Consider the following 20,641-nt stretch of genomic DNA (forward strand, 5'->3'; position numbering starts at 1 on the left):
CCTTGGGTGCCTCTTGCTAAGTAAATAACAATATTCTCAACTCCTGTCCTGGATTCTGAGCCAGGAGAGGAAGCCTTTGCTGGATACTCCGTTGCAGCAGAGAGCAGTTAGGGGCTGTGTTTCAGCCTGGAACCAGGTGGGGATACAGATTCCCAGGCCCCCTCGGCCCTGCGTGGAACCATGGCCTCTCAGTGAGTCTGTGTGTGCGAGTCATGCTGATACTCCAGGCACTAAAGTATGCAGAAGTCTGAGAGATGCCCTACACAGTGCACAGGTGAACAGGGATCCCCAGTCCTCCTAGTCTCCCCACCCCTGCTCCCCTTGACACTCTCTCTCTCTCTCTCTCTCTCTCTCTCTGCTGTCTGTCTTTACTGCAGTGGTTCTCTGAGGACCGGATACCATAGTGGAGCTCCCTAGGAGAGTCACCATGGTCCCACGTCATGGCTAGCCCCAAAGTAGGAAGGGAGACTGAGTCAAAACATTCAGCCACACTTACCAAGGGGTACAGTTATCTCTGCTGTGTTTCCCATCCAGGTACCTTTGCTCCTGGCCCAGCCTCAGTGAAGGGACTCTGGGGACTATGGTTAGCACGGTGGTTTCTGTCCTTTTTATTTGATTAGCAAAGGCTTCAAGAGGTTCACGAGGAAAGCCTCACACAGACCCCTAATGCAACGACCATACCCAAGTAGAATTGTCTTCATTTGAACAGGCATGGAAACTAGATCTTTGTCCTCTAAAGTGGCCCTAGATAACTTTAGAAGAGTCTGGGGCCTCTTGTAGCATCGCTCGAAAGCCATCGGGGAGGCTGGAACTCCAGGATGTATGGTCACCCCCAAAGGGATTCAAGGGTTCAGCATTCCCATCCCAGCTCTGAAGTGGGCCGAGGGCAGTTTGCTGACTCCAAGCTGTGGCGTCTTCAGGTATGGAACAGTTAGGGTTTCCGAAGCAAAGGGACCTCCAGTGGGGTGGAGGAGTGGGGGCTGTCTAGCGTTTCAGAACTTTTACACTTCCCACCAAAGCCCCCAAGGGTCTAGGCCCAAGAGTCCAAAAGGAAGAATGCAGAGTTCTTGGTAAAATGTTGTAACTAGTTTGTACTCATCCTGAGGCCTTCATGCGTCTTTCACTTCAGATGAACTATAGAGGGCGTTAGCTCCTATTGTTGAGCAAATCCCAGCGCCAGATCCTAGCTTCTGGGAGTCCCTGGATGGCACCTCCTGCCAAGGACAGCGGGGAGGCTGGCTTCCCTCCCACAGCGCTGCCCCTAGAGGAGGCGGTTTGCTAGGCTGAGGCCTTAATGGATACTTACCTGACTCCTCAGTCATGGGAGGTCATGTCTACCACCCTCCTGCTTGAGGCTGTCCCCAACATCAAGTGTGGCACTCCGTGTTCAGTAGGTCAGACTTGGCATTCTGGGTAACAGTTGGGGAACATTAGTAAGACAGCAGGCGCATGCAGAGAGTAGGTACTTCAGTGACCAGGTGGGTGGCTCAGACTCTTCATGCCCAGCTGAGACCACTACCTACGTCAAGTCTGGACTTCTTCAGTGTTTTGTTTCTTGGCTTGCTTCTCAAGATAGGGTTTCACTGTGTAAACTTGACTGTCCTAGAACTCACTCTGTAGACCAGGCTAGCCTCGAACTCAGAGATCTTCCTGTCTCTGCTTCCCGAGCGCTGGGACTAATGATAGCATGTACAGCCACCACCCCCGACTTTCTGTTTTTATCCGCTTGCTCTCTGTTTGGATGCCGTGGGTGATGATGGGCAGCTCTTCCACAGTGGCAGCAATTAGAATACTGTGGGATCTTGATGGGGACCATAGAAAAGACAATGCAAATAAGAGTGTACAAAGACTGCTCGCTCGGTCTGCGGTGGCCAGGGTGAAACCGGCCACCAGCAACCTTCATTGCCAGAGACTCCAGAGCAGACAGGCAGGGAGTGAGAAGCCTCAGAGTGGACAAAAGGGAAGGCAAGGTTGCACTGTCACTGGGGGATGTCAGCGTGGGCACCAAGAAGCAGGACTTCTGGGTCCTAGGGAATTGTTAAGGAGGTGTTGGCCTGCTTTCTCTGACTGATCCCACTAAATTGGAAGTGAAGATGACAGTTAAGCATCCCAGCAGGTATTCATCACGCTTGGCCTTTGGGGACTAACAGCTGCATAGGTAGTTTGCTGCAGGCTCTGGTCAGAGTGTCCATATAACCTGGCCCTTGTCCCCTTGTGCATGTTGTATCTCTCGGAATAATTGCAGCCTGAGCAAGGCTGGATATTCACCTCAGGCCAAAGGGTTGCCCCTTTGCAAGTGAGACCACTTGCTCTCCTGGTGGTATGTCGTAGGTAGAAGACAGAGAAAATGAAATGGTGTGACCCCAAATCTAAGAAGAGGGAGTCACTACTGAGGTCCTGGTCGCTGTAGTAGGCCTTGGCTCTGGAAAGCTTGGACAGGCTTAGGCTGTGGCCGTTGGGATTCACAGCACTGAGGCCTGTCCAGGGTGGTTCCTCACACCGGGCCTGTTTTCCTGTTAGGCCCATTATCATAAGCCGGACATCATGAGACGACCTCAAGCCTCTGGTCTTGCCCACTGCCCTCTGTGTACAGGCTGCAGAGAGCTTTCGTAGCTCCTCCCCCTGAGTCCCACTTACCAAATTAAGAGAAAGGACTCCGAGGCAATGTGGTGACCCAGGTGTGCCAAGCTGTGTTCTTGCCCGTGCTTCCACAGGGCATGGCTACTATACTCCAGCTCTTCTACCCAGTCTCTCCCTGAAGTTCCAGACTATTCCATGAGGCAGCCTGACCCTGTCCTGACAGTTGCTGCCCTAGGTAAAGCTGTGCAGGGATAAGGTTCAGAAAGGATGGAGGAGATTGCCTAAACAAACCCAGAGTCCACATATAAAAAGCCAGGAGTGCTGGCATACACTTACACACTGGGACTGGAGCACTGGAGACAAGTGACCCCTGGACTGCACTGGCCAGGTGTCTTAGAGACCCTGATTCAAAAACCCAAGGTGGCACAGTCCCAGGGGAATGACAGCTGAGGTTGTCTTTGGGCTTGCACACACACATGCGCAGGCATGCTCACACAAAAAAAGATTGCTTTGTGGCACCCTAAGAATTTTCTACAATTGAAATAAACAGGTTAAGATGTGGGAAACGCTTCATTTTTAAAAGCAAGAAAGTTGTCTTGTCGGGGAAGAGGTCTGTTGCCATATTTGGTGCAGCATGGCCCTGGCATTGAAGGTGGTCTGTGTGTGCTGTGGACGCCCAGCCTTCTGTCCAGGCCCAGGCGGGCTGCCCGTGTCTGTAGACCCTCTCTGTTACTCCCTTGCTCTCAGGTCCAGGGCAGCTGGTGCCCGTCACTGGTTGCTACAGGAGGTGGATGAGTCTGGAATGACTCCACGAGGCCCCTGGGTGGCCAGAGGGAGGCTGCTCTCAGGTGTCAATCACTGTCACCAGAAGTGCCTGAGCCACAGGGAGTGAGACACTTCTTGGCCAGGCAGAGCTTTGGAACTGTCAGCAGCAGCTGCCACATCTCCCCGAGTTTGCTACGCCCGGCTCTGAACGTGGCCCGGCTGTGCATCTGGCTCCTGTCAGACACACAGTAGGAGAACTGGAGTCTGTACACCAGCATGAACATGCTTACACATGCCTGCGGCCACACAGGGACCACTACCTATCTCACACAGCCTGTGCTGGGCAAGATGCCTCTTTAGGTAGCCCTCAGGATCTGCACAGGTTTGCCAGGAAGTCAGGGGCTGCAGACCCTGCTCTGTCCCTGGTGTCAGGACATGGCTTTCTCTCCTGTCAGCGCGGAGGGTGAGCTGCATGTCTGTGGCCAGCTGGGTGGAGGCGTTGGCCTTGGGGAGTGTAGGAGAAGCATGCACAGAGCCCCGGTGACTCAAATCCACATGAAGTGATTGACCCAATCCATCCAACGCGTAGGTTACCATTCTTGTAATGGTGCTGTAATGTCCCCTCCCACCAGCATTAACCCTGAGCTTCCCTGTCTCCCTGCTGCTTTGTTCCACAAGTCAGACTGTCTGTGAGCAAAGCTCCATGAGGGATGGCTTCCCCCTCCCTCATCACCTAGCGGGGTTTATGTTCCTTGTCATGCCACAGTCGGGCTCCTTCAATGTGCGGGGTGACTGGCAGCTGGTCTGCCAGAGACGTTCCTCTCCCCTCAGCCCACTAGCTAAGCTGCCGTTACCTCCTCCAGGAGTCCCTCCCTGTGCCTTCCTTGAGTCCTCTGTGCTCCAGCTGTGACAGCCTGGCTGGCTGGCATCTCAGGTGGGTCTGTCTGCATCACCTAGAGCAGGCACCTCTACAGGGGCACTGCTTGGGGAGTGCTGGTTGGAGGAAGGGGAGGAGGAGGAATGGACAGGCTGCTTGCTGCTGAAAGGCTGGCAGGGGTTATTGTTAGAGGAGCAGCGATGGAATAGAGAAAGGGCTTTGTAAACATGAGCGCTGACAACTGCTGCTCTGACCCCTCATTCCCTGTCTTATTACTTTGTCTGTCTGTCTGTCTGGATGCCTGCCTGCCTGCCTGCCTGTTTCTCCTTCCTTCCTTCCTTCCTTCCTTCCTTCCTTCCTTCCTTCCTTCCTTCCTTCCTCCCTCCCTCCCTCCCTCCCTCCCTCCCTCCCTCCCTTCCTCCCTTCCTTCCTTCCTTCCTTCCTTCCTTCCTTCCAGTCAGCTAATCTGTCTTCCTTCTATCTGATGACTATCCAGCTACACAGGACAGATGCCTATCTGTCGGTCTGTCTGCCTGCCTGCCTTCTTCCTTTTAGTATTTGCTGAACACCTTTCTGCAGTTTTAGGATCAATCAGACAAGACCCTGGGGGCTTCCAGGTCCCCTGATGCCCCTTGTGTTCTCGTGGGTGATCTGAGGGATTTGAGGACAGGACCGCCAGGTAGCTGGGGCAGGGTAGTCAGTGCTGACTGAACACTGTTGTGCTGAGCATCTGCTTCAGTTCAGTGCAGCAGAAATCACAGATGTCACCAAGGAGGACAAAGATGCGTGTCAAGCTTGTGAGGGAAGCTCGCCCAGAACGGTCTAGCCTTATCTGTGTCCGTTCAGGAGGACAGACGGATGGTCTAGCCTTATCTGTGTCTGTCCTGGACGGACTGAGCAGAACTGGGGAAGTGGTTGGAACCTCCCTCACCTGGCTTCCCGCCTGTTCTCTCACGCACTGTGCTTCCTGCTGTTCTTGATCCGTAGGCGGCTTTGCTCCCCTGCCCTCTGGGCCTTTTAAGTGGGTAGCATGCGCATTGGGTCCCCAAAGAAAGTGGTTTCTGAGTGGAGGGCAAAGCTACCAGAATGGCTGAGGATCAGCCTCAAGCCCTGAAGTGACTGGCCAGGCACTGCCGATACAGGTGTAAATGGGGTTCTCTGCCAGTCACTGCTGCTGTGCCCACTGGATCCAGGGCCAGGGGCCAAGCAAAGGACATTATGATAGGTGATCAAGAGACGGACATATTGGTGATGAAACAGAGCCTACAGTTCTCATAGGGCTGGTCTAAGGGCCCCCCAACCCCAGTCGATGGTCACATTCCACAGAGCCGTGCTCACAGCTTCCATCCAGGGCCTTCTAGGCATATTGACACAGGGAGTCCAGACTCTGGTCACCCTTGCTAGGGCCATGGCCTCTGTTAGTCACCAGGACTGTTGATTCTGCCTGATAGATAAAACTACAGGGGCGCCCTCCCACAAGGAGCAGCTGAGTCCACCCTGCAGGATCTGAGAGGAGCTAGAGCCGAGGCTTTCTGAAGGGTGCGAGCTAGCGAGCTAGCGATCCTTCACCCACCCCCAGCACCACAGGCAGGCCAGAGCTCTGTTGGCACTTCACCATGGTGGCCCCTGTTGACGTGCACATACTGCAGTAGGGACACAGATGCCATCACTGTTGAACTGTGCCACTTTCACCCCAGTGGACAACACAGACAATTCTGTTCATGGGATATTGAGAGTAACAAGCAAAGTCATAAGTATTGTCCTAGTATGATCATAATTAGTTACTACCCTACTCCCAGGCCCAAAATGTCCAGCCTGCTAGGCGATCTCCACCAGACACGCTATGCCTCTGAACTGGGGTGGGAGGGGGGTGGTTCTGCAGGAATAGTCACCTCAGAGTCCCTGGCCTTGCAGCACCCAGGGACCTGGTATTTTTATCTGAGACTGGATAGTCTGTGTTACAGCTTTTGGCAATGGCCAGCCTCTGTGCAGTTTGCCACTGTGTTGCCAACATGAGCTCAGAGGTGACCTCAGCCCAGTGGAACCGGCTGCCAGGCGCTTGGGAGAATGCAATCCTGGGTTCCAGTAAAAAGGAAAAACAAAACAAAACAAAAAACTTTTGCCGTTTATAGGAATCTTAAAATGCCTAACGTGGGTGGCAGCCCCAGAGCTTGAGGTCAGCTTGTTAAAATAAAACCAAGTTTGTGATCTGGAGACAGTGTCACAAAGGCAGCCCAGATCATGTGATCCAGCAAACATGAAGCTTGCCTATCCACCTGGATCAAGAAATAAAACTGTGGCACACCCCAAGAAACCTCTCTGGTGACCCCCAGTTTCCCACCACAAGCATCTCAGGGCAGGAGCTCTTCAGTCAGGGAACAGGTGTGGCAGAGCCAAGCCCACCTGACTCCAGAGGAACTTCAGAAGGGCTACCCTACCCAGGGGGAACCACATTGTTGCTTAGAAGGGCAGCAGGTATACTACTTAGAGAAGACTGATGTTCAATGTCCGGCAAAGCAGGGCTTAGGCTTTGTGATGGTTAATATTGCCCGTCTAACAGGATCAAGGATTAACTAGAAAGCTAGCCTCTGAGCGTATCTGTGAAGGGTTTTTGGATTGGACTAATTGAGGTTGGAAACCCCTCCCTAAATATGGGCAGCACCAGGGTATGGTCTGGTGTCCTGGACTTAATAAAGGGGTAAAGCAAACCAAGCACCAACATTAACCCCCACCCTGGGGGGGCCGCCATGGTAGACAAACCGTGAACCTATGCAATCCCTGCCTTCTTGAAGTTGTTTTGTTATTGTTGTTGTTGTTGTTCATTGTTTTGTACCAGACAAAAGAGAAGTCACTAACATAGGCATCCTCCTGCTCTCCTGGACCCTATCCCTTGAACTTTGAGCCCCAGATTACATCAACCCCATGTCTAAGTGGCTGTGGGGTGCAGGCTTCTGACCCCAAGGTCTCTGTTAGGTAGCTCCACTGTCTTAGTTAGGGTTTCTTTCCATTGCTATGAAGAGACACCATGACTAAGGCAGCTCTCATAATGGACAACATTTAATTGGGACTGGCTTACAGGTTCAGAGGCTCAGTCCATTATCATCATAGTGGGAAGCATGGCAGCATCCAGGCAGGCATGGTGGTGGAAGAGTTGAGAGTTCTACATCTTGTTCCAAAGGCAAACAGGAAAAAACTGCTGTCTTCTGGGCAGCTAGGAGGAGGGCCTCAAAGCCACCCCTACAGTGACACACTTCCTCCAACAAAGCCACACCAACAAGGCTCCCTGGGTCAAGCGTATTGAAACCACCAGTCACCTTCAGAAGAAAAGCATGTTGTCGGGCCCATGGACATGTGGTGGCATGATACTCAAGAAGGTTAGCAGCTGTCTGGCCATCAGTCTGTAGTCCTGATAGCTCCTTGCTTCTCCTGCCTTTCCCAGTCCCCATCACACCTGAGCACAGTAGTGGGGGCTCATCACTTCAGTAGCGGGTGTGGGGGTCTCTTTGCTCTATGTCAGATGATAACAAAGCTCATTCCTAGCACATGGCCAACCCTGCCTCCTCCCTTCTCCCTGCTCTTGCCTGCTTGACCCCCTTGGGTCAGGAGGACCTGTCAGCTGAAGATTTGACGACTACTAAGGTTGCTTCACATGCCAAGATGGCTCTGGTTGGGCTACCCCTGACCTTCCTATGGTCCTCCGTTGAACTTCTTCTATGTTCCTTGGCATCCAGAAGGCCCAGCTGAGCTGGGGACCTGGAAATGACCAGTAGGCCCCCAGTATACTCATGAGAATCCTTACCTTGTGTTTTATCTCCAGCTCCAAGAAGCCCAAGAAACGCCCAGAAGTGGCCGTGAGGCCCAAGCCTGCACCTCGGCTCACCATCTTTGATGAGGAGGTAGACCCTGACGCGGGGCTCTTCAGCTCAGACAAGAAGGTGTCTGAGACCCGGAGACCCCTGGAGACCACACAGGACTGTAAGTACTAGTGTTGTTCCTGGTACTGGCTTAGAGCTTGGTGAATGTCTATGTCCCTGAGAAAGTGGGTCTCATCCTTGTCCTGTTTAGATAGAATACAGATTAGGAATATAGAGACTTCCTCCTGGTGTCTCTCACACCTGGTGTTCCCACGGGCTGCAACATTTGGGGATTACACACTCACTCTGAATGTCCTATAGAGAAGAGAAGGTCCGGCTTCTTAGTTGCCTGGAGACCTGGTTCCTTAATTACATCTGCAGCCACAGGGGCACAGGGATCCCTGCAACTGTTTAATGGAACATGGATACTGACCTAGCTTTGGGCGTGCATGTGACTCTGTACAGCTTTTAATTTTAATGAGTGTATGCCACCCACATAGATTCTACTGCAAGGCGTGGTACAAGGTTCAGAGGGAATGCTTAGAGGCTTTGGGACTTTTCCACATGTCTCTGACCTTTCCTCATGCCTGCCCAGGGAAAGAATTGATGGTAATTTATTGATTCACCCAGTGCTTACTGAGCATCCACTGAGGGAAGATCCAGCTCAAATCCCCAGCCTTAGGATTTCAGAGCCCATGGAGGATAAAGATAGATAATATCACCCAAAAATTCAGCACAGCCCAAGTCTCTTTCAGGGCTGAGCAGAGAGATACCGGTTCCCATAGGACAGCAGGCTTTCTGGGAGAGAGTGCAGTGGTGGATCCCAAAAGGCCAGGAGGCTTAACCGCGTCCACTGGGAAAAGACGCTTCAAGTAAACACACGGTTGACACTCCCAAAGAGAGGCTCACGTGGGAGAGATTGGGAAGGCCCGGGCTTCCTGAAGATGGGTCCTGTGGGTAATTTGTGTCTGTTGCTTCTGCTCATCTTTCACAACCTTGACAAGATCTGTGGCTGGTGGCTGCCCCTCAGTACCTGCTCATTAGTACCTGTGGGCAAGCTCAGGGACCCTGTCCAGCCAGAGCTCTGGGGATCCTGGTGCTATGTCCTGAGAAGCCACTTCCGCCAGCAGTGAGAAGCCCTGAAGGACTGGAACAGAGCCAGGCCAAGGCGGACAGGCCGCTCAGACCCGTGTATTGCTGCTATGTTCTTGCCTTCCTTCTGCCCTCCTGTCTCCCTACACTCTGCCTTCCTTGCTCGCTAACCGGGATGCAATAGGAGGCTTAGCAGGCCTGCTCTCTCGCATCTGAGGATAGATAAGCACTTCCTTTCTCACCTGCTACGTCTTCTCTCCCCACAGCCCTGAAGCTGTTTGATGACCCTGACCTTGGCGGGGCTGTCTCCCTGGGTGACCCTCTACTGCTGCCTGCTGCCAGTGAGAGCAGAGGGCCCACATCCCGCCCAGAACACGGGGATGCCTCCAAGGAGCTGTTCAGGTACTCCTGTTCCCTGGGAAGACTTCATTAGCTTGTAAGCCAAGTACAAGAGTGTCATACCAGCTTCAGCCCACAAGGGAGGAGGGATCCAGGCCTGGCCAAGTCTCGCAGCCATGAGTAGCTAAAAGAATGTGAGGATTTGTAAGGAGAAGGCTGTGGGCAACCAGGGCAGCCCCACTGTTTCCATGAACTACACTCATTTTCTTCTCACACTTTCTGTTTTAATAGCTTCTTTAAAGGAATAAATTACATAATTTATGAGCAAGTATATTTGGCATAGGTGAGTTCAGGAACAAATAAAATTGACCCTAGATATACTACAGCATAGTCAGAGAGAAAAAAAGCACAGAGGTACTTAGCAACAATGGCCCAGTCTGCCAGGAGGGGCCTGTCAGAGGGAGAGTAAAGCCATGGTTAATCTGTTAAGTGAAGGTTGATGTCAGAAGTGGTTAAAAAAAAAAAAAAAAGACTGTTTCCTTAGAGTTTACTGTGTGCTTGTCATTGTAAGAAGTTTGCTTCACTGCAGGTAAGTTTATCTATCTAACCCCTACAATGGGTGCTGTTCTCTGCAATTACAGAAAATAGTTTAGAAAAGAACACTTGCCCGAGGCTACCACTCCTGCCTGCCTCTCTCAACACTGCTCTATCCCAGCAGCAGCCCTGAGCCCTTGGAGAAGAGGCTGAGAGACCTGTTTTGCTGTCTCTGGCTGCCTTTCTCCCTGACTTCTCCTTGTGCCAGAACCCAGTTTCCGTTTGCTTCCAGTATGGTGTCTCTCTCTCCCTGGCCATGCCACACATGTTTGGTGCAGGAAGCTGAGCTGCCTCTTTCCAGGAATAGTTTAAATGGCACCGAGGCCTGTGGTCCTTAGAGGCTGTCATGAGCACCCCTCATTAGCAGCCCCAAGCTATTACACAGCCCTCTAAGTACCCGCCAAGCCTGACTCACCTCGATGGCAGTCTTGTGTTTACATCTCCCAGAGGCCCCTGGCATCTGTTCACTCTCTCCTCCTGTGTCCTTGCTCCTGACATCCTGCTGGCTGGGAGGAGCCAGACCATGGTTATTCCACTAGGGGAGAAACTGAGGCACAGGGAAGTCTGAAAGCAGGGTATGTATGCCCATGGGACGGACATCACAGGGCCTCTCCTGCATGGCATATTATAAACCCTTCCCTTTCAATCCCACCTTCCACAGAGCATTGTTCTGTGGGTGTGTCGAGGCAATTTTCACAGAACTCCATGGCCAGCTGACACCAGCTTTTAGCAGGCTTGTCATGCACACGTCAACGCTGCCATGCCGCAATTCATGACCCTATTGGTCCCTGGGAACCTTCCTTTTCATTGCACCTCCCTATCTTGCACAGCCCCTGGGAGTCACAGCTCAGAGAATGTGCACTTCGCATCCCTGTCTCCATTAACAGACATCTGGCGGTGAAGAACTGGCTTCTTGAGAGAGGGAGCCAGGATTTATTTTTCTTTATGCCTACCTTGTTCCTGTTTAGGCAGTGAGTGGCCTGCTTCTTGGTAGCAGGCTTTCGCTGTTAGCCACCGGCCTGAGGTGGCAGTGTCTGAGTTGATGAGTAAGCCAAGCGGACGTTAAGAAGCCTCTGTCTCAGGCCTTAGGTGGATCTGTAGCTGAGTTCTGTCCTCTGTGGGGGCTGAGGAAGGAGGAGAATGTCATGGCTTCAGGACACAGAACTCTTCAGGATGACCACCTCAAGGAACAACGGCTGCCTGGAGAAAGCTCATACACACCAGGGCTGAGACCGGCGGGAACAGTCTTCCCATGGATGACACCCCCAGCATCTCCCTACAGGGGCCAGTCTTTCTAGAAGCTAGCCCACCCATTCCCTCCATGTCTAGACTTTTTGCTGGTTTCTTTACCACCCAAGCAGGCTCTGAAAGCCCCAGTCAGCCCAGAAATCAGGCAGGACAATCCAGAGCTCCCAAGCAGCTGGGTCCTGGCGGGCAGTGCTCTGGGAAGCTCTGTGCTCAGTCAGGCCTCTTTCAGGCTTTGTAGGGCCAGAGCATTGTTCAGACCAAAGCACCTCTGTCCACGCCTGGCCCCTCCCCCACCGCAGTCCTGCTGGGGTAGTGATGTAAGGGCACACTGTCCAGGGCAGAGAGCCTCCATCACAGGCCTGAATCCTTTTGGCTTTTCATTCCCACCGCCCTTTGCTCTCCGTCATTTCCCTCTCCAGGATCCTGCCATTCTGTGGCAGGGCCATCTTTCTTCTCCCTTTCCTTAAGAACCCGTTCCAATCTTTTCTGGCCACACCCTTCCCCGGCCATCAAGTGAGTGCTTCTTAGCCCCTGTCACTCTCAGATCCTCTCTGTCCAGCTGGGTTGGGGTTCCCCGCGGGAGGAGCGATGCATCAGCTCTGTGACAGCCGATGCCTGCTCTCCCTAACATTCCTCAGCTGTCGGTCCAAGTCAGCATGTGCAAGATCCCCTCGAACTTGAGAAGCACCTCTTGTGTGTTGCTTTCTTTGGTCCTTACAGGGATCCCTGTGAGGTTAGAGGAGCAAGAGCACCCCTTCTTTACACATGGGCAGAGACTGAGAGAGCCAGAGAGGCGGCGTGGCCTGAGGCCACCCACTCGGGAGCTGACAGTAGAAGCCAATCCTGCACACAGCTGCTGGACTCCCCTCCCCCTCCCCTTCCTGGAGATGGGGGAGCTGAGTGGTCCCCGGGTTGTCTGCTTTCTATGGCTGTGTTGTGTCTACCTGGCATGGCTGAAGGATGGCTGTGGAGATAACCGTCACCACAAGGGACGGTCCCATCCTGAAACTGGAGAAGGGGCCTCCATGTAGTGGTACCCAGGAAGGTGATGCGAGCCAGCCAGTGATATAGGTCAGGTGCTTCATCCTCATCCTAGCTATGGAGCCCAAGACAGGGCCCTTCATCTTGCCACAGCTCAGTTTGCACCTCTGTAAAGTAAGGTTCATGTCTGCTCCCAGACAGTGTTTAAAGCATCAAATAAAACTAAAGAAGGCAGAAGCACCTGCCCTGTAGGAGTCGCCACAGTGTTGAGTAGGCTGATGGGCAGAATGCGTTAATGGAGACTTGTTTTGTCCATCTGGTTCTGAGATAGCTCCTCCGCTGGGGACTCCCAATATGAGCTCTCCCAGGCTAAAGACAGGTGAACTGTGGGCCATTGGTCAGGCTCTTCAGTATCCAGACACGTTCCCCTCCTTGCCAATCACTACTAAAGCCTCATCCCGTCAGCCTGTGGGCAGTCTAGGACTTGCTATCTCCTGGACATTTTTAATTTTGTTGTTGTTGTTGTTACTTCGGGTGTCTGGACGTATATGCACATGTACCTGTGCATTGTGTGCACAGTGCTCTCAGAGGCCAGAAGAGGGGTTGCATTCCCTTGGACTGGAGTTGTTGCAGGTGGCTGTGAACCTGCGTCCCCTGGAACAGCCGGTGCTATAACTGCTGAGTCATTGCTCCAAGCTCGCATGACCCAATCTTGGTGAGAACTGGCTGAGTCCGGCAGCTCAGAATCCAGCTCTCCAGGCTGCCCTGGCCTGTGTCTCCTAGGAGTTGATTTAGCTTCATGTTGCCCAGCTCTCCAGGCTGCTCTGGCCTGTGTCTCCTAGGAGTTGATTTAGCTTCATGTTGTGTCTCCTAGGTCAAGACTATGATCTAGTGCCTCTCATTGAGCCACCCAGGCTCTTGGACTGTAGCTTCCTGTCTGCCAAATAAGAAACATATATGTCCTTCCCTGAAATAGGAATTTGAGAGACACAGAGAAGATAATGATTCTGGGGTGCTCTGGCAAAGGCTGGGAGTCTGTACCAGGCGGCAGGCAGCTGTTTCTAATGGGCTGGGAGGCAAGTCCCCTGAAGACACCAGCAGGTTTGAAGTGGTGTCACCACCAAGGGACTGGCTCTCCTCTGGCTGCTGTGGAGATGGAGGGTCAGAGAGCCCTGCCCTTGGGTTTCTCCTCAGTGCTGGTAGGATAAGGCAAGCTCAGTGCCCATGTGGGGAATGGCGAGGCTCCGCCCCTTGCTCCTTTGTGGATATAGTTATGCTAAGGCTGTTCTCCTTGCTTCTCTAGAGTTGAAGAGGACCTGGACCTGATTCTGAACCTGGGATCTGAACCAAAGCCCAAGCCCCAGACTAAGCCCAAGCCTCTAGTCCCAGCTAAGCCAGCATTGCCCAGGAAACCAACTCTGCCCGCATCAGTGGGCCCGTCAGAACCTGGGTCTGGACCGCAGAAGCAGCAACAGATCCAAGCTATGGATGAAATGGACATCTTGCAGTATATCCGGGACCATGACACACTTGCCCAAGACTCCCCCAGCCTCTTCTGACTTCCCCACAACCCTGCCTTTCACCCTATGCTGGGCCTGGGGAGGAGGCCTGTATGTGACTATGTGGGTTCTGCTTACCAGGCAGGGACTCCCCAGCCCCAGTCCCACATCCTTCTTTTCTCTTGGGCTATGGGATGGACAAGGACTCTCTGCAGACTGTAGAGCTGGGAACACCACAGGAATTAAGCCGTATCATGTCCACCCAGCGGGCTATGGAAAGGAGGGCATTTGTGAGCATGTCTTGAGATCAGAGGACAGTGCCCCCACCAAGGGAAAGGACATCTTCTTCATACTTGTACCCACTGGCTCTGCCAGCTCAGCATGGGAAGTGGGGCTTATCCTGAGCCTAGGCTGGGCTAAAGGAGAACATGGGACAGGCCACTCTGAACTCTCTACTTAGCATGGCTGCTCGGGCCCCCAAGGTGTGTTCTGAGGAGAAAGACCAGCTCTCCAGGCTGCCCTGACCCAAGTCCCTTCTCAGGCTCTTCTGGCTTCCAATGCTAAGAAGAAAACGTAGTCCCAGCCTTGCCTTTCTAGTGCACGGAGGGCTTCCAGGACCCCAAGCCTTCTACTCCCTTTCCCACGAGAGGGCCTGGCCAGCCCATGGTCCTTGGATGTGGCTTTCAACAAAGTAGGTCTTAGCATCTCCCAGAGTTTAGCCCATGGGGTTTGAGGCTCTGAGGCCTCGTCTGCCCTCAGGATCTGAACTTGCTCGTCAGCCTTTCTCCAGTGGAGCCACCAGCCAAGCTGTGCCCAGAGCAACCCTGTGCCTTCCAGTAGATGGTGTTTTGTGGAGCATAGAATGTTAGAATGTATTCTGTGTGTCAGGGACTTTTTTTTTTTTAATGAAACACATTTTTTTTTAAAACAAAATGCAGCCACTTTGTTCCTTGGGTCAGTTGTGCTTCACAGAGGCATTAGAAGGGCCCAGTTGGGTCCAAGAGTCACTTTCAGGAGCCCCTGAGTGGCACAGTTCAATTGTTTGTTGCCTTCAGTATCTTGGGTCCCCAGCTCCTACTCTGTAGTAAGACCTACAGGATCAGACTAGGAGTATCAAGTCTGACAGCCTTTCATCTCACTGTGTCCCCTGTCACCTGCCTAGTTCTGAGCAGGTGTCCAAGCTGTTCTGTGTAAGGACCGGATACTCTGCTCTCCTAGGTTAAGGTCCCCAGAGCTGAGGACTGACTCTAGACAGCCTCCACCCAACTCTGCTTCCCTTTCACCAGCAGGCCTTCACCCCCTCCATCTCTTGGTGCCTAGAACTCAGCCCAGTGCCCAGAAGCCCCTTCCTCTCTGACTGCGGAGGAAGGTTCACGTGGCCCAATCTTTTGTAGAGCCACCCTACTGTGGTCCCTGGGCATCTTTGAACCCTAGTCCCTTTATATCCATTCCTGTGTGCCTTGGCTACCAGCTCTCTACCTCTTTCATACACACCTTGCACCTACTTTGGGTGACAGATGACATAGGAGCCAATGGGTGTGTAGGAGCTTGGATGACCATGGACTGATCCCCACGTGGGGTCCCTAACAGTATCTGACCTGACCTACCACTCTCTAGTGTGGCTTTGCCCACTAGTGGGGACTTGTCTGCTGTGGAGCTTTTGGGACACCCTGGCATGGTTGTTTGCCCCACAGATAGCATTTTTCCAATCATGACTTCTTTTGATCACTGGTCTGTGACCTACAGCCAGTCTGTCTCCCAGTTATCCAGTAAAGTCTGTGTGTGATAAAGCCAGAATTTCAGTGTTGTTCTTTTCCATGCCTGGGCTGAGAGGAGAAGTGGTGGTGGTGGTGGTGGTGGTGGTGGTGGTGGTGGTGTTGTGTGTGTGTGTGTGTGTGTGTGTGTGTGTGTTGAGGGGATTGTCCTTTGTAGCCAGGGAAGGTACTCTTATGTCTCTGACTCTGTGTGTTTCTCTCTCTCTCTCTCTCTCTCTCTCTCTCTCTCTCTCTCTCTCTCTGTGTGTGTGTGTGTGTCTGTCTGTCTGTCTGTCTGTCTGTCTGTTTCCATGTCTCTGTCTATTTCTATCCCCACCTCTCTATCTCTGTCTTTCTGTCTGTCTCTTCCTTTCTCTCTTTGTGATGGAGGCTGGGATAGTCCCTTGTAACCAGGGAAGGTACTCTATGCCTCTGACTCTCTGTGTTTCTGTCTCTTTGTTTCTGTGTGTCTCTCTCTATGTGTGTCTATCTCCGTTTCTGTCTCCCCCTCTCTATTGCCTTGTCTCTCTTTTGTCTCTGTCTCTGTGTCTCTCTGTCTGTCTCTCTCTGTGTCTCTGTCTCTGTCTCTGTCTCTGTCTCTCTCTCTCTCTCTCTCTCTCTCTCTCTGGTGGGGGGCTGGAATAGTCCTTTGTAACCAGGGTAGGTATTCTATGTCTGCTAACTCTGGCCCAGCCCTCCAGACTGTCTCTTAGCTGGAACTAGGAGAAAGGAAGGAAGGAAGGGATCTAGGAGATCTAGTTTTTCCCACTGTGTAAACTGAGGCAGAGGGCCCAGAAGGAGTCTCTGGCTAGTAATCACTCAGCCAAGCCCCGTGTGGAATGAGGACCCCTTCCCTCCAGATTCTCATCTTGGGTTCTCCACATGGAACTGGAAGTACCATGATTTCAGACATGCCCCACCTGATGGATATAATACACAGGCCTAGCCTTGCACCCCAGCAGCCCAGCACGGCACTGCTGCATGTCGGGTTCTTCAGCATACAGCTCTGCAGGCTGCCACCCACCACAGAGCAAACAGCTTCTTAGGGATTCTCAGATGTGTGCAGTCTGAGCCACCCCTCAGCCTCTCTTCCCAGTACTTAGGTTTGAATTCTTAGGACTGAGTTGGAGTCTGTGTTCTTGAGGGTGAACTAACGGCTGTTCTGTTCTGAGGACTGACTCTTCGGGAGCCCGCAGCTCCAGTATCTCCAAGCAAGAGAAAGTGACGGCTGGGCAGCAGTGTGTGCTTCTTTGGGGCTATTATGGGCCCCGTGGGCAGGAAGTGTTGCCAGCGGCTGCATCCGCTGCTCCCTTCCTCCCAGTGTTGTTCTTAGAACATTGTGAACTTGAGACAGTTCTGCAAAGTCCCAGTTCTGGGGCTAATTCTGGCCGGGCTGGCATCCTGTGCTCTGCTGCATAGAGGGGCCATTTCTGCATCTCTGGTCATGCCCATGTGCTCAAGGATCGGCTCTGAAACTAGAGTCCTTGCTGCAGAGGCTAATCACAGCCAAGTCCTGCTGCTCTTTGTTCCTAGCTATCACTAGGCTTGGTGTCTACAGACTGCCATCCAGAGCCAGGCTGATGTGAAAGGCTGTGTGTGCTTAGCTTTCGAGCTCGCTCACCACCCGGGCTATACGCATCCCCAGAAGAGGACCACAAAGCCACCAGTGTATCTCCTGCCTGGATGCCAGGTACTTCCCAGTTCAGCTACCTCTCCATAGGCTGAGGACAGCCCAGAGCAGGCATGATGTGCAAAGTGCCTTGGAGTAGCTGAGCCCTCAGTTCTAGTCTTAGATGCCCCCATGGACTGCAGACTGTTGTTTTGAGCAATCATTACCCAACTCTATACCCTAAGGAGTCAGGAGAAAGGTGGCCAGGGACTGGTAGAGAAGTGACACAAACAGCTAGCAGTCCTCATGTGACTCTCAGCACTTTAGTGAGAGGTGGTCAGGTTGGGATCATGGAAGCTTGCTGCTCTCCTAAAGGATCAAAGTCTGGGACCTACAACCCATGACAGGTTGGGTTTCTCACAGCCACCTGTAACTGCAGATCGAAGGGATCGTGACGTCCTCTTCCCACTGCTGTAGGAACCTGTTCACACCTGTGCACAGGTGTCCTATGAAATGCTCGCAATCGAATATGTTTTGAAAAGATTATCGCAGGGGCTGGGGAGATGGCTCAGTAGTTAAGAGCACTTAACTGTTCTTCTGAAGGTCCTGAGTTCGATTCCCAGAAAACCACATGGTGGCTCACAACCATTTGTAATGAGATCTGATGCCTTTTTCTGGTGTATCTGAAGACAGCTACAGTGTACTCATATAAATAAAATAAATAAATCTTTTTTTAAAATATTAACTCAGCCAGGCGGTGGTGGCACACCCCTTTAATCCCAGCACTTAGAAGGCAGAGGCAGGCGGATTTCTGAGTTCGAGGCCAGCCTGGTCTACAGAGTGAGTTCCAGGACAGCCAGGGCTACACAGAGAAACCCTGTCTCAAAAAACAAACAAACAAAAAGACTGACTCTCTCAATTCCTGAAATAGGATGTACTTTGGCTGAGTTGTAGCTGTGCTTGAAGAAGCTTAGGGAGCTGGTCGTAGAGGGACTCTTACCCAAGGAGCTGCCTACTAAGTGGCAGTGGCCAGGTGGAGTCATCGAGGCCTGTGGCTTCCGCTCAGTGAGCCTCTCCGAAGCACTGGCTGTTATAGGTGCTGGGTGTTGTGCAGTGAATAACCATGATGTGCAGACCTCGGGGCCCGCTCTGCTTGCTGACTCCTGGCTCTTGTTTCCATGGCTCTGGCCACTGTGAGGGGCTAGAGATTGTACTCCTCAGGTCAGGCTGAGAATAAAGCTTCAGCCACTGACACGGAGATCATGCGCTCCACTTGGGTTCCGTGAGTGGGTTTTCCCTCTGCTGATCACGTTCAGAGGCCTGATGCTTCTCTGCCAACCCCACAAACACAGCCTCAGTCACTTCCTTCAAGAAAGCTTGATTAGCTGGATTCCTACAACCAAGCTGTCCAGTCATGTCCAATACCCCGTCTCCAGACAGTGTTCAGTGGGTGCCTACTGTGTGCAGAATTGCATCCTATGAACCACAGGGCATCAGGTGTCCCAGGGAAGCAGAAAAGATGTCAATAGAATAGGTCAGTCCTATACAGAAAGGACCACATCGCACTGGTGGCAGCAGGCCGGGAGAGTGAACATAAGCTATCAGGAACAAGACAAGGGCATAGAGCATGTGGTATAAGCAGAGGAGTTGAGGCACAAGTGTGCCGTGTACAGCTCTGGGACTCAGAGGACACAAAAGAGAACAGACTGGGTAGACGGTGAACATTCCTGTTGACCTACTATCTGCAGAGCCTGCTCCAGTTGTGGAAATGGACCTGAAGATGGAAAATGAGTCACTACTGTTGGCCCTCCCAGAAGCCATCCAGCTTTAGTCCCGTTCTTTAGGTTCCTGCCCAAACATCAGGTAACTCCAAAATGGTCCCTTCTCTCAGCCACCTGCCAGTACTACCTGGCCCCAGTTGATGGTCCCTGCATGGGTATCTGAAATTCTCCCTAACAAAGTGCATCTAAACAAACAAACAAACAAACAAACAATCAAATGAAAGCTTTCTGAACTGTTCAAGAAGCCAGATCCATAATGCCCGGGCATTTATAGTCTCCAAGGATCACCTCCTATCACTCCGTGGCTCCTGGGGACTTCGGAGCAATGCTGGGCCTGTCCCAGCTTAGAGCTTCATCACTCCGGTCTCTGCCTCCAGCTTTGAGTGATGAGTGCCCCATGTGTCTCCATCTGCACACAGGGGTCTCTCCCACATCTCTGTATCCTAATTTCCCTTTTATAGGAACTCTAGCTGAGGTTAGCGTTGCCTGATCTTGTGCATAATACACTCCATTTCCTCTTAATCACATTTACAGCCTCCTTCCCCAAAAAGCCATCTTCACCGCTCTAGGTAGTCTTAAACTTTGGGGAGACTCTCTTCAGCTCATTGCATTCACCCCCAGTCCTGAGCATTTGGCCTTCACAATTAGCCCTAGGCAGACAGTACCCACTTCCCTTTTAGCTCATCCTGCGTCTTGGGGCTGTGTCAGGTTCTGTGCCAGGTTCTGTGCTTGAGCCCCCAGTTTGGTGTCTATTCTTTGTGCCTCCTGCTCCAAAGAGCTCACAAAAATGTCTCTGCTAAGTGGCATGACTGCCTTCCTTTCAACAGGGCAGCACAGGCCGGGAGCATTGCCTGCCATCCAGAACATTGTCCTTGTGTGGCTCTGCGTGGCTCAGCTGTCCTTGGCAGCTGGCTCCTGAACATCCCTCCAGCCTGCTCCCCATCATCTACTCTCAACCTCTGAGGAAGTCAGAAAAAGGCCCCAAAGAAGCCTGGAGGTTTGAGCCTAGGGCTTGCAGAGCGTGAGGGCTGCGTGTGCTGTGCACTACCATCTCAGAACTGGCTGGCCACACTGGTTTCCTGCCTCTGGAGCGCAGGCTCTTAGCTTCCCCTGTGTTTGTTTCCCTTTTTGTTTTTGGGTTAATGGCCACTTTACTGACTTCCCCTGACAAGGGCTTTAGGTCCCAGAGGGCCATGCTTTTAGATGAGAAAGAAGGACAACGGGTTTCTTGTCCACCTGTTTCCCTAGCATCCAAGGCTTTAGAGAAGCTGAGCAGACACCCGACAGTGACCTCACTTCTGCCCCAGGCTGGTATACAACTCCAGTGAACTTCTCTCTGGTTGTCTGGGTGGCTAAGGATTCGAACCCAGGCCTTCTGGACTGTGAAATCCCTAAAAGGGAGGACCAAATATTAGATGGAAAGGGAAGCTGAGGTGGTGCTGTGGAGCACAGATGTGACTGAGAGAAGAAGCCCATCTCATTAGATGTCTCATTTCATACCTGCCACTCAGCTCCTCTGAGTTGGTCTGCCAGCTTGGGTAGTGACATGCTTCCTTTGTCTTACTATGGCTCAGGAACCTTAGAAAATGGCAGCACGGAATCATCTGACCCACTGAGGCCGGGGCCATGCTGTTTGGTGAGGACCATGGAGCATGTGGGAAGGAGGGT

The 20,641-nt window shown here is 52.4% G+C and overlaps 1 protein-coding gene across 2 annotated transcripts in view; it reads left to right on the top strand.

Annotated features, from left to right (window-relative positions):
- The window catches only part of Hs1bp3 (HCLS1 binding protein 3), a 30,392-nt gene extending 14,766 nt beyond the window's left edge, over window positions 1–15,626 (top strand). For both annotated transcript variants that reach the window (NM_021429.3, XM_006515161.4), the window contains exons 5-7: window positions 8,040–8,197; window positions 9,435–9,570; window positions 13,634–15,626. In NM_021429.3, coding sequence (NP_067404.2) covers window positions 8,040–8,197; window positions 9,435–9,570; window positions 13,634–13,889 — 550 coding nt within the window. In that variant the 3' untranslated portion in view covers window positions 13,890–15,626. The remainder of the gene's footprint in view (window positions 1–8,039; window positions 8,198–9,434; window positions 9,571–13,633) is intronic.
- The last annotated feature ends 5,015 nt before the right edge of the window (window positions 15,627–20,641 follow it).

The sequence above is a fragment of the Mus musculus genome, chromosome 12 (assembly GCF_000001635.26).
Source record: "Mus musculus strain C57BL/6J chromosome 12, GRCm38.p6 C57BL/6J".
Classification (NCBI taxonomy): domain Eukaryota; kingdom Metazoa; phylum Chordata; class Mammalia; order Rodentia; family Muridae; genus Mus; species Mus musculus.